At 39.1% G+C, this 13,129-nt stretch overlaps 1 protein-coding gene across 1 annotated transcript in view; it reads left to right on the top strand.

The window, feature by feature from the left end:
* The window catches only part of LOC108497462 (complement C4-like), a 47,844-nt gene that overhangs the window by 21,571 nt on the left and 13,144 nt on the right, over positions 1–13,129 (top strand). The window contains exons 17-28 of the mRNA XM_017815090.1: positions 301–504; positions 1,401–1,512; positions 1,743–1,813; positions 2,757–2,896; positions 4,002–4,214; positions 6,212–6,263; positions 6,783–6,863; positions 7,911–8,114; positions 9,664–9,739; positions 10,158–10,314; positions 11,652–11,747; positions 12,066–12,234. Of these exons, the coding sequence (XP_017670579.1) occupies positions 301–504; positions 1,401–1,512; positions 1,743–1,813; positions 2,757–2,896; positions 4,002–4,214; positions 6,212–6,263; positions 6,783–6,863; positions 7,911–8,114; positions 9,664–9,739; positions 10,158–10,314; positions 11,652–11,747; positions 12,066–12,234 (1,575 nt within the window). The remainder of the gene's footprint in view (positions 1–300; positions 505–1,400; positions 1,513–1,742; positions 1,814–2,756; positions 2,897–4,001; positions 4,215–6,211; positions 6,264–6,782; positions 6,864–7,910; positions 8,115–9,663; positions 9,740–10,157; positions 10,315–11,651; positions 11,748–12,065; positions 12,235–13,129) is intronic.

The raw sequence follows: 13,129 nt of genomic DNA, 5'->3' as shown, positions 1-13,129 counted from the left end.
TACCATGGCTATTTCTATTAAGATATCTAATTTCAGCCTGCCAAGGAGGTGTTTTTAATTCACAGTCTGACTGTGAAGTGAAATCTTAGAACAGAATAATTAGGATGCAATAGGGCCTGTATTTTCCTTCTGTGTTTGTGAACTGTTTTTAGGATGGAGAACAGGTCCCTGGCTGAAGGCTTGACTGTTGCAATAAAAACTAATGTTAATGGCAAAGAATGACAGAAGTGAGCATTATGAACACTTTTACACTTATTGCTACTTACACAGCAATAATTCTGGGGTTTAATTGTATTGCAGCCAGCAAATACCAAAACACTGATCTGCAAAAATGCTGTCAAGATGGAATGAAAATAAATCCCATGAGGTTTCCTTGTGCAAAAAGACTAACAAGGGTGTCTGGCTCTCGCGAATGCAGGAGCGCATTCCAGGACTGCTGTGAGAAAGCCACAGCCCTCAGGAAGGAGGCGAAGCGGAGGAACAGAGTGGGCTTGGCACGACGACGTAAAGAACAATGGCATACAAGTGCCACTTCTTTCACACTTCATATGGTGGCAAGGGAGGATTAAAGAGCATTTAGTGCCGTGGGGCTGGGGAGGAAGTTTTCACATCAGCATTGCAGGGGGCCCCAGTATAGTGCAGCACCCACATAGCATTGCATCTTCGCACCTGTACACCGGGAAGGTGGGAGTGGGACAGGATAACTTCTTGGGGTGAGAAAAGGCAGGAATCACTTTAGCCCAGAACAGCCTTGTGGAGGAGCTGTTGTCCCCTGCTCAAATCCCAGGGAGGCTACAGACAGCAGAGCAGTGAGTGGCTCTCTGCATTCAGGGTTCTAGGTGGTCTTAGATTCATGACTATTTTATTAGTGGTAATACTGTTGTAACACCTGAGTACCCCACAGACACCTCGTCATGAGAAGGGGCCACTTTAACCAGGAATAATTTTGTCTCTTCCTTTCTACTCGCCAGAGTCTATCTCTGACCACATGTTACATCTTATCTCATGTTAAAAAAAAAAAATTACCTGGCGTAGAAAATTACCCCTTTCTAAGTGCAATTTCTGCTACAATGTCTCATAGATTAACCCTTTCATTCTCTGTCTTTCACAAATATGGGACAGCAGGAACATCTTTGCTATATATTACTAAAGGGAACTGATTTCTCATTTGGTAGCATATAGTTATTGAACGTGGAAAGAGGAATTATCTTTTGTTCATTGACAAGATTTGGTCAGTGCTTCTCCTTTTTCAATATATTTTTGTAATGTAGAAGATGAAACACAGATGAAATATTTTTATTCAGAGTATTTTTCATGCTCTGACGTGCTGACTCCCTGCAAGACAGTGTAAGGTCAGCAGCCAAAGGCTTCCAGACAGAAACCGTACTCCTGTTTTACAGAATACAGCGACCATGAAGAATTCTTTGATGAAACCTCTGTCAGCTTGCGCAGTTATTTTCCCGAGAGCTGGTGGTGGCATTTTGAAGAAGTGGAAAACCCTGGAAACCATAGGTACTGTACTTCCTGACTAGGTGAATATGTCTAAATTTGTACAGTAAAATATATATAAATATCAGCTTTACATGTTTTCTGATGCAGAGGACTTCAGAATACTTGCAAGTACTTTGTCTCTACAACCAATGGAATATGGATTTTTTTCCTTACAATACTCAAACTTCAGCAAATAACAATGTTTACATTTTATACATTCTTCCTAATATATTTTATCTTTTGTTTCTTAGTGTAGAAAACTTTGCTCCTGATTCAATAACTACCTGGGAAGTTCAGGCAATAAGCATATCTCCCGAAAAAGGTATAAGTATTGGGCATTTTTTTGGTTTCTTTGTATGAACGAATAGACAATGTGTAGTTTTTAAAAGAGAAACACAATGTTATGTTGACAGAGTAAAACAGTCTGTACTGAACAAATGCAAAATGTTCTGATCATGACATTTCCTTCACTCTTTTATGCCATATTAAAGCCCAGCTAGAAGTTATGAGCTAGATTTATAGTTATAAAAGCAACATGAAGTGGGATCTGAGGGAGGATGGATAACACAATCAAAACTGTCTCTTTAAAACACCTTCGTTTAGCTTCCACATAGCCAGGAAGCCACAAGAAAGATAGTGGTAGTAAACACCGCTTTTCTTTGAATAATTCTGGAACCAAGTTCTGGCCATATCAAAGCATGAAAGTCTGTGATCTCTAGGAAGACAAATAAGAGAAGAGCACCAGGAAACAAGCAGAGAACCAACAAGGGCTAGACACCAGAGAGCCCAGGTACCTGGTGCTACTCTGGGAGCTCCTGGAAGTAGACCAGGACCATGCAGGAGGGACAAGGGGTCCTTCTGGTACTGACCACTCCTCTATGGAAAGGGAGTCTCATCCAGGGTTACAGTGATGGATATGGAGTTTATTTTCTGAAAACAAGGAAAGGTCATTGTGTTTTAAACATGGCCTTTGCAGGAAAACTGGACTGTGTTTCACTCACAAAAGTTACAAACACTCCTGCCAAGTTTTACCTATCAAAAATCATGGCAGTGACCCCAGAGGGCAAACCATCTGAGATGGGTCTCTAGTGCAGATGAATTGAAATGCTTTCTGGATATGTCTGTTTTTCTCTCCTGCTCTTGACTTCAGGAGAGCTCAAGCAATTAGTTTCGATTAGACGTTTAACTTCTTATCAGCTGCTGTTAAGGGTGTAATTCTCAACTAATTCTTTGTGTTTTGTGTTTTGTTTTTTTTCTCATCCCAGGGTTTTGTGTAGCTGACCCCCACACCTTTGCGGTTTTCAAAGACTTTTTTGTGTCCCTGAGATTACCGTACTCAGTCAGACGACATGAGCAACTAGAAATAAAAGCAGTGGTTTACAACTATCTGCCCAATGATCTCCAGGTAGTGTTACCAATAACTGCTGTACCATACATTCCTAGCTAGCTAAATCTGTAGTTATGTAGTAATTTAATGTAAATGACCTGGCCACCTTTCAGTGCCCTCCTACAGCCCAGATATAACGCTCCCATCTTGAAAGCTTTCCCAAGGACAGGATCCAGTTCTACTTGGTAATCAAACTTACTGTATAAAACAGATTTTATTTACCATGTTACACAGCTGTATTCCTTGCCTTTGGGTATGACTTCTTCCCCTTCATTGAAGCAATCAGTTACCTTTTAGCTGACTGGTAATCTGGGCAATACCCAGCTGCTGCTATTTCACAAGGCGCTCAAGGTACAGAGGTAAATTGAGCACACAGTCTGATATGCTAGCCACAAAACTGTGCAAAAAATGCAAAGCCACTATGCAGCTCTCCATACAGCCACAGTTGTCACTGGGCTTAGGACCTCTGTCATCCTAAGGCTGATGCTCTTTTTTCTGTATCTTCCCATCTCTCAGTCAGCTGTTTGACCAGCATTTTCTGAACTATGTTGGATGGTATAGAGGGACATATTAAAAATGTATTATCTTTCTTACTTCCCTGTGGTTTGGGGATAGGCCAAAACTATACTGCGAATTCAGCATAATGAAGAAATACTAGCCAATTTATATTCACAGCCCTAGTCAATGTAGATGAATGTTAACACACTAAAGGGTTATAAAACAATTTAGGTTGTAAGGGACCTCTGGAAGTCTCTAGTCCAACCTGCTGCTCAGAGCAGGTCCAGTTAAAGCAGGTTGTTCATGGTCTTGTCCAGTCAGATGTTGAATATCTCCAAGGAGGCAACTCCACAAACCCTTTGGACAAACTGTGCCAGCAATCAATCACTTCTTGATGAAAAGGTTTTCCCATTTTATAAATGGAAAACAGTAAATTCAGGAGAGCAAAGTGAAAAATAATATCTTGCAAAATGTCTTCATTGCTCTTTCCTTTTTAAGCAAAAGCTAGTCTCCTGTTTTACCTGTTTCTAATTACCCGTTCTTATCTAGGCATAGTGGAGCTGGAGTATTTTTCCTGTGCAGTGATGCTCTAAGACTGATCTCAGACATTGCCTTGTCCCCACAGGTAACAGTGAAGATGGATGCAGTGAAGGAGCTGTGCACCGCAGAGACAACAGAGAAGGCTGTGCAGCTGCCACTGGTGGCTAAGGGGAATTCTGCAACACCAGCCTACTTCTCAGTTGTCCCTTTGGCTGTGGGAGAAATTCCAATTACTATTACTGCTTTTGACAAGGTTTCTGGGCATAGTGACAGCATTAGGAAGAACCTCAATGTTGTGGTAGGTATAACTTGTTGAGGACAAGCACTTCACAAATATGTGCTTCTCCCCAAATGTAACACTCACTGTGTGTGAGCTTTCATGAAGGGAGTGAAATGGTACAAAGATAAGACTGGAAGCAATCTCAAGAAGCCTGTTTTTCAGTAAGGAGTGAGGTATAGCATGTGGAAGAAATTTAACCCTATATGTATAATGTATATGGAAATGTTTGTTCTCTATGGCAAAAAGGCATCCCTCTACCCATGACATAGCAAAAACTTCTTCATGCAGCCAGTGCTCATCTCGTAATCTTTGACTTCCACCTGCTTTATCAACATGTATGAAGGCAACCCTGGATGTACGTACAGATTGGGGAATGAGATGGTGGAAAGCAGTGCCATGGAAAGGGATCTGGGGGTCCTGATCAGTGTCAAGTTGAATCTGAGTCAGCAGTGCCCTGGCAGTCAGGAGGGCCAACCGTGTCCTGGGGGGCATCAGGCAAAGTATTGCCAGCCAGTTGAGGGAGGGGATTGTCCCGCTCTGCTCTGCACTGGTGTGGCCTCACCTTGAATATTGCATGAAGGTTTGGGCACCACAATATAACAAAGATATTAAGCTATTAGAGAGCATCCAAAGGAGGGCAATGAAGATGGGGAAGGGCTTTGAGGGGAAGCTGCATGAGGAGCTGCTGAGGTCACTTGATCTGTTTAACCTGGAGGAGACTGAGGGGAGACCTCATTGCAGTCTACAACTTTCTCGTGAGAAGAAGAGGAGGGGCAGGCACTGGTTTCTGCTCTGTGGTGACCAGTGACAGAACCCGAGGGAATGGCCTGAAGTTGTGTCAGGGGAGGTTTAGGTGGGATATTAGAAAAAGGTTCTTCACCCAGAGGGTAGTTGGGCACTGGAACAGCCTCCCAGGGCAGTGGTCACAGCACCAAGCCTGATAAAATTCAAGAAGCATTTGGACAATATCTCAGGCACATGGTGTGACTCTTGGGGATGGTCCTGTGCACAGCTAAGGGCTGGACTCAATGATCCTTATGGGTCCCTTCCAACTCAGCATATTCTATGATTCTGTGATTGTATATGAAAATTCTTCTTCCCTTATGAAGCCAAGATTGAAGATGTCCATGTATCAATATTTTGAGAAGGAAATACTCTCTGCTAGTAATAAATTTAAATTTGTTTTATTCCCTCTGGTTGATGGATCTTCAGTTTTAATGATTGCACAGGTAAAATATACAGGCAAAAAAAATACTGTAAATATTATTAAATAACTTAGTTCTCTTTCAAAATTATAAAAAGGAGGAGCCTTCTAGAAAAGATGACTTTTCAAGAGCCAACACAGACTTATTACAGCACCCAAGTCACCTACTGAGGGCTATTTTCAATCCACAAAAAACCTGCAAAATATGAATCCTTGTACCATTGTAGGTAAGGATAAGGCACAGGATGTTGAGAACCTGCAGTTGTTACAGACCATAACTTTTTTAGAGATAGACAGAGTCTCAGAGTTCAATGCTACAGTAAAACATTAAAAGTAACTGTAAAAATAGCTTTATTAAAACTGAAATTGTAGGAAGAAGGATATGTGGAAATCAGAAGGAAAAAAAGTTTAGATTTTATCAACAAGATGTACTCAGAACTTCATGAATTTCATATTTGAGAGATTTATAAATATGAGTCCCTCATTGAACTTGACTTGCATGGCTCACAAAGCTGAGAATAAACTTTGAAGTTTAATTTTTTGAGGTTAGTTTTATTTAAGGGAATTTCATCCAGGGAAATATTTCAATAGTAACACAAAAAGTCAGTATAGTTTATTAGTATTTCAACTGAGAGATTGTAATTCTGATTTTAAGCTTGAGTTTTCCCTGGAGAGAAATCTCACATCAAAATCACTTATTTGTGCCACCTGCTGGTCTAATGCCAGGATGGAGCTTATGGGTTTTGTGCAGGTTAATTTCAGGTGTGAGTGCTTGCAAACATTCTGACTTTTTCTTTCCTCAATTGTGCAGGCAGAAGGTGTTTTACAGAGAGAAGAGGAAACCATTTGCATTAACAGTGGCTGTAAGTTACAGAAAAGAGTTTGATTCAGATGAGGTTTGGAGTAGAAAGAGGGGGTGAATGATGAGTACAGTGAAATACTTCTTAATGTAGAGATATTGCTTTTGTTAACCAGAACTTATCACAAATAAATTCATCTGGTACCTAGCAAAAGACTCAGGAAAGAAAAGTCATTAAATTCTAAATTTTTAGGATTGATTTATTTTACTTTTTTGTTTCAAAGTAGCATTCTTTAAATATTAAATAAGCCTCTATTTCATCTACTAATGGGTCCTAAACATATTAAAAAGTAGGAGTTTTTTCAAACCTAAAATATTGTTAAAGATTGGAAATTAAATAAATTAAATGAATTTAAAAAATACTTCTTTCCACAAAATTTCATTTAATGTTTCAGATAACATTTCTGTCAAAATTGATGTCAGCTGTGAAATGCTTAAGGAAAAGTATGTTCTAAAATTACACTGTATGTTGTTTATGTTTAAAAAGTCTGGATGTAGATCTCTATTTATTATTTATTTACAGTAAAATCCCATATACTGGACCTGAACAGACCACCAGATATGGTACCGGGTTCTGATAGTCATGTGTTTGTTAGCGTGAAAGGTAAATGTAATTTTTTGTCAACAACTTCTCCGGGTAGCAAGGGACAGGCCCCTCTGTGCTGCTTATTCCTGCATGTCAAATATCCGTTCCCTCCTAGTTTTTCTGTCATGACTCAAATTGTCTGTGCTACGTGACCAGGTCATAAAACAGAACACCCCCAGGGTTGATCCAGTATCTTTTCCTCTTTCTAATTTGCTCCTTCTTACTTGAAATGGATGTAATAGCTTTATATGATCCATCCTCCTCACTGTGCTCAGACTAAAATTATGGGAAGGCCAAAGGTGAAGGGATTCAGCTTGTCTAATAAACCTACACTGCGTTTAGGTTTGTAGAAATCTGCTTTAGCTTTTAGAAATAAGGATGCCAGATTCTGATGTATAAGTTCTGGAAAGTTCTGTTTTTCTGAAGAGAAGATATGTATAATCATACAGTCATTTAATCCAATAACTGTATACATACATATATATATGCATGTATACGTATTTTAAAAACATCTATTAGCAAGCAATTTTATTAGGGATAATTACTCTTTTCCCCAGAAAATGGAAAATAATGCACTTGTGACACAAAGGGTATTGGCTTCCACTTCAAATCCCTGAGCTAAAGTACAGGGATGTGTGAATTCATCAAATGATAAAATTGCAGAGAGAAAAAAAATACACAAAAGGTTTGGCATGATTAATGTACAATCATTCTTCCCCTCTGTGGGAGGATCGTGTCTGGTTTGACAGGAATTGTCCAGCCCAGACCCCATGCACCAATCTTTCCCCCTTTCCTTGCTTCTCTGCCTCCAGCAGCCTTGGGACTCTTTCTCTTTCATACTCCGTCATTGTGCCAGCCTCCTTTCTCCAGCTTTCCCAGGGCCTGGCACCTCATCCTTGTTCTTCTTCAGCTTTACAAAGTCTTAGGTAGCTAAAACCAGTGTTTAATGGTGAGGAGTATCAGGCTATGCTGGAATGTCAACCTATAGTTATTATCACCTTTCTTCGTATTACATCACCCAATTTTAAATATGGTATGTATTATGGCTTATGTTTTTTACAACAGGGAATATTATGGACAAGTCTGTTGAAAATTGTCTTAGTCTTACTGGAGTGGAGAAACTTATTCAAGTGCCCACAGGCTGTGCAGAGCAAACAATGGTCACAATGGCCCCTGCAGTCTATGCTATTGAGTACTTGGATGCCAGTGAGCAGTGGGTGAACTTTAATCCTGAACGGAAGCAGGAAGCCATTAGTATGATTGAACAAGGTATGCAGACAAAGAGGGGGGAAAAAAAACAAACAACCCCCAAAATAACAAACAAACAAAACAAAACAAAAAAAACCAAACCAGAGCCCAAAAGATGGGATTTTTGTTATCATTTTGCACTGCACGCTGATTGTTTTTACTTGGTGAAGGAGTGATCAATGTCACAACCACAAAGAAATGCCTCTTACAATCTGCAAACAGAACTTGTGAGGAGGACTTAAGAGACTATTTGCCAGCATCTGGCAGTGGACAGGTACTGACGTTCACCATCCATCCTCCCTCTTGCCTAATTCAGAAGTAGAAAGTAAAATCTGAGCTGATCAATGTCAGCTCTTCTCAGAGTAAACGGATAGCAAAGGCCAGTCCTTCATTTCCTCCTAATCTACAAGTTCAAAATGGATAAAGATGAATCATGTCCTAAAAAGACTTGTTTCTCCCCACGAGTCACAGACAGTGCTTAGGATGCCCAGTTGGGATGTAGACATCTCTGTCTGTGGCTGTCGAAAGAAGTATCACAAAGGAAATTCCCAGTGCTAATCATGATACTGACACTTTTGCTTCCACACTCCCGTACTCATCATCACATAAGCTAGAATGGCTTCAGCAGCCTTGGCCCAACCCAGGGAGGGAGTTTCCTTAGGGAGAGGACACCTGCAAGTCTTCTCGAAGAGTCTACTCCAAGATGTGATCCAAAGATACTATTAAATGGTAAAGCCAGGACCACAGTATGTGGAAGTGTTCCAGCTCACTAACTCTCAGGCACTAACACAGAGCCTGAGAGTTGCCAGTGTTGCAGCAGGTACAGCTGATCTTTCTTACTGCAGTGGTTTGCTTATGGCATAAAGCAATATTACGTGCCTGTCTTCGTGATATTCAGACATGTGACACACATTTCAACAGTGAAAAATAAGTATATAAATAGAGATTAAAAACATGCTAGCAGTTGCTGCATGGAGGTCTTTGCCTATTTATCTAAGACTGCCTAAAGTGATATGAGATCCTGCTAATGAGTATTTGGTATTATCAGCATCATTTAGTCCCTATATTATGCTTTTATTGATTCTTATTGAAGTTCATTAGTGTAAAAAATGAGTTGTGGCTATGATACAGACTTTGTCAGGACAGCAGCAGTCAAGATCAGAGGCCATGATTTCTGAGGCTGTGTATGATGAAATAGATGATGTTTTGTATACTTTCTGATTCAGTGTGCTATAAAGTCAACAGCTTGAAAAGTTGTCAATAAGAGGAAATAAGTTTCCCAAGATTCACTACACAGAAAATGCTTTGTAACCATAGGTATCTGCAGTTTTCAGGTTATTCTCATGGCTCAATTAAGCCAAACAAGACAGAGGACCTTCTAAGCCTAGTGTTTTTTCTGTGTCAAAGTCTGCTGATGCAGTCATTTCCTCCTTAATGCACCAGTGAACACCTCCATGAACTCTTCCACCAGTCAATACAGAACATATTCATGCTAATGCAAGTGATGTAGGAAAATGCCCAGTAAATATGGGTATTCTCTGAAAAGTTATGTTCTCTCCTGTTCATGCAGGTTATACTAGACTGCTTGAGTTTCAGAAGGTGGATGGCTCCTACGGAGCATTTAAAGAAATCCCCAGTAGTGTATGGTAAGTGATTTTTTTTTCTGTGGTTTTATTTTTGGTTTTGTTTCTTTATCTGGTTGGTTTTTTTCCAAGTTACCTCTATTACCTTTTGATGCATCAGGAGTTTTTCTAGGGGGATGGATTTTCAAGATCTGGTGGACATGGTGTTGCCTATATACCTTTGTCATGAATAGTCAGCCACAAAATCTCTGAGCATGTTCAGTCCTTGATGAAGGAGATTTATACTGAGCCACTGACTATTTTGCATCTGCCACAGGGTAGAAATGGTCATGCTGATGTTGAATAATAACACACTAGGTTCCAGTGAGTGGACTGTATTGAATATGAGTCTGTATACAAAATCAGTATGTTTATTTTCCTGTCGATATAGTTTTCTATAAATAAATGTCAGCACAAGTCTGGAAAATTTTCTTTTGTGCAGGTTAACTGCATTCGTTGTTAAAGTACTCACAAGGTGCAGAGAATACATTGGTGTCCAAGACAATCACATACTCAACTCCATTTCCTACTTGATTAATCAACAGCAGGCAGATGGTTCATTCCACGACCATCACCCCGTATTGGACAGGTCAATGCAGGTAGGTAATCCATATTTAGAAGAATCTGTTGCTCATTTAGGGCTATTAGGGATTCAAAGGAATATTGTGAGTTGTTGAGTAACAAGAAATATATCTAAAGAAAATAAATCTGTAATGTAAAATTAACTTGTTAAAAGGTCTTCTATGTCAGATGCACAGTTAGCACTTCACCACCCTTATCTTTTCATCCAATCTTAGATAATTTTTGCAGCTATGCCTGTAAAGCACTTAGAAAATTAATTGTGAGGTCCATATGTTTGGTAAAAATGTAAGCCTTTTATTGCCAAAGGCAACAGAGCCATAGAATCATAATTTAATTTTGAAGGGACATCCAGAGGTCGTTTAGTCCAAACCCTGCTGAAAACAGATCTAGTTAGATCAGATTGTACAGGGCCATGTCTAGTTGAGCCTTGAGTACCTCCTGGTCTCTCTGGGTAATCTGTTTCAGTATTTCACCACTCTCATGGTGAAAAAAGAAAATATTAATACTTAAGCAGAATTTCCACTTGCATATCTTAGTCTACACATCCCCTATAACTGTCCAGAAACACAACATTCTTATACAGTCCATGAATCTAGACGATGGAAATAATGTGCGTCTTCCAAAACTCATTGAAAATGCAGTTACCTTTGTAGTGACCATATATGAAAAAAACATGTATTAATATTATTAATTATCTGTGTCAAAAAAGTAGTGAGGTTTTCTCCCTCAAGTCCAGTTTTACAGTTGATTTAATGCTGTTGGGGGGGAAAAAACAAACAGCCCAAGAACTGGCCAAAGGGTTTTGATTTTTTTCTGACCTATGTTCATGCTGAGATAGTTATCTTCTATTTTACATATACTTCAAGAGCTTTCAGGGGGGAAAAAAGCTAATGAAAGGACTATGTTTACTTTATCAAGAAGAGGGATAAGAAATGATCTAGTATTGTTGCATAAATACCTTTACAGGAAAAAAGTTCTGTGTGCAAGTAAGTGCATAAAAAGTACCAGAGAAATGAAAAGAAAAAACCCCACCCAATTAATGCTTGAAAATTGAAGCTATGAATATTTCAATGACAAATTATAGATTTTAAACTATAAGTTAAATAATTAAATATTTGATTATGAACTGAAGGACATGGTGGGTTCCTAATTTCTGACACTGTTTAATGAAAACTAGCTGCCACTATAGAAGATATACTTTAGATGGACACAATGAGAAAAATTAAAGGTAAAGCTACATGGTGTGTGGCCAGATGGTTTGCCAAGAAGATCCTTTACTTCATGAAAAGTGATTTTCTAAATTTAATCATAAGCATGTACATTTAACTTTTCCTTTTAATGTTTTGTCTTTCAGGGTGGCATTAAGTTAGCAGAAGAGGATTTGGCTATGACAGCCTTTGTAACCATAGCATTGCAACAGACGCTCCAGGTCTACAAGTTACCTGATGTGGTAGGAAGCGTGACTCTTTAAGTCTGAAGGCTATTGCACAATGGCATATCCACTCTTCTATCTCTTACAGTACTGCAAATCAGGAGTATAAAATCTGTTTACATCTGTGGTGTATAGGAAAAGATTCCATGGCCTAGTGTACAAGGCGCTTCGACCTACACAGTCCATCATCAATGGCTTTAATCACTAATCAAAAGTGATTACAATTGTCCCAAAAATTACTACAGTGAAGTATTCTAATTTCCTAGTATTCTTGCCAGCAGTAAGACTTAGTAGATCTCAGTGATCTTTTCAAATGGATCCATTCTGTTTTCACAGGTAAAAGGGATTAGAGGAGCAGTGGATTACATGAAAAATCAACTTTCGGGAAATACTGACTGTTATTCTACAGTCATCACGGCTTATGCTCTGACACTTGTGCAGTCTGATAGTGAAGAAGCCCAGTTTGTGAAAGAAAAATTAAGGGACTGTTCTGTTTTTGATGCAGGTAACCATCCTTAAAAATTCCTTTAGAAAGCACTTTTCCTAATTGAAACACTGAGAACACCTACATGATCAAAACATATTCAAGTAAATGAGAAACATTTCATTTTATAGAAACATGTATGTATATGTATAATATATTTAATTATTTAAATTACATAATTAAATATGCCAATGTTGATGTTTTAATATGTAATATGCATAATTAATATCACTACAATGTGACACCATAATGAAGTTTGGATCATGATCTTCTCTGACACTGGAACTTGGACAATACCATGGTAAATATTCATTTACATTTTCTGCTCCCCTTGGGGAAAAGAAAAAAAAAGTCCAAGCCAAATGAGGAAGAAGAAAATTTGAATGAGAAAATAGCTACATATAACAGTAGCCCAGACTGGATTTCTGATCAAGAGGCAAGGTGTCTCTTCCAGACCACCTGCTTTCAAAGCCCCCCACCAGTTTGGAGTGCTTTGTTGCAGATCCACACGGATGTCACCTCTTAGTCCTCCAGTGTGTTGATGTGGTGACTGCTGGGTTAGTTGGCTGCGTGGCAGCACTACCATCCTATTAATTTCTTCCAATACATTTGCTAAATTTCTTGCAATACATTATGGTTTAATAGCCATAGTTTAAGTATAGGGAATATGGTTGTCCTTATTCAAGGCTGGATTTATGGGCATAATTAATACTGTTATCTCTCAGGAACCACCAGACACAATGCTACCACTCCATCACATGGACATCGCTGTACAGTGGGTTCATTAGACTGTGATAATTGAAAAATTGGAAGTTATAGGTTTCCTTTTCCATTATCTTTTCTTCTCAATGGATTTGTTGCTCTCGCAGCACCATCTGTGTCTTGTGGTCCCTCAGTGCTATGACACGAAATACCT

This window comes from Lepidothrix coronata, unplaced genomic scaffold (assembly GCF_001604755.1).
Source record: "Lepidothrix coronata isolate B3197 unplaced genomic scaffold, Lepidothrix_coronata-1.0 Scaffold48, whole genome shotgun sequence".
NCBI lineage: Eukaryota > Metazoa > Chordata > Aves > Passeriformes > Pipridae > Lepidothrix > Lepidothrix coronata.
Note: the sequence above shows the minus strand (reverse complement) of the source record. Positions and strands in the feature narration are given on the sequence as shown.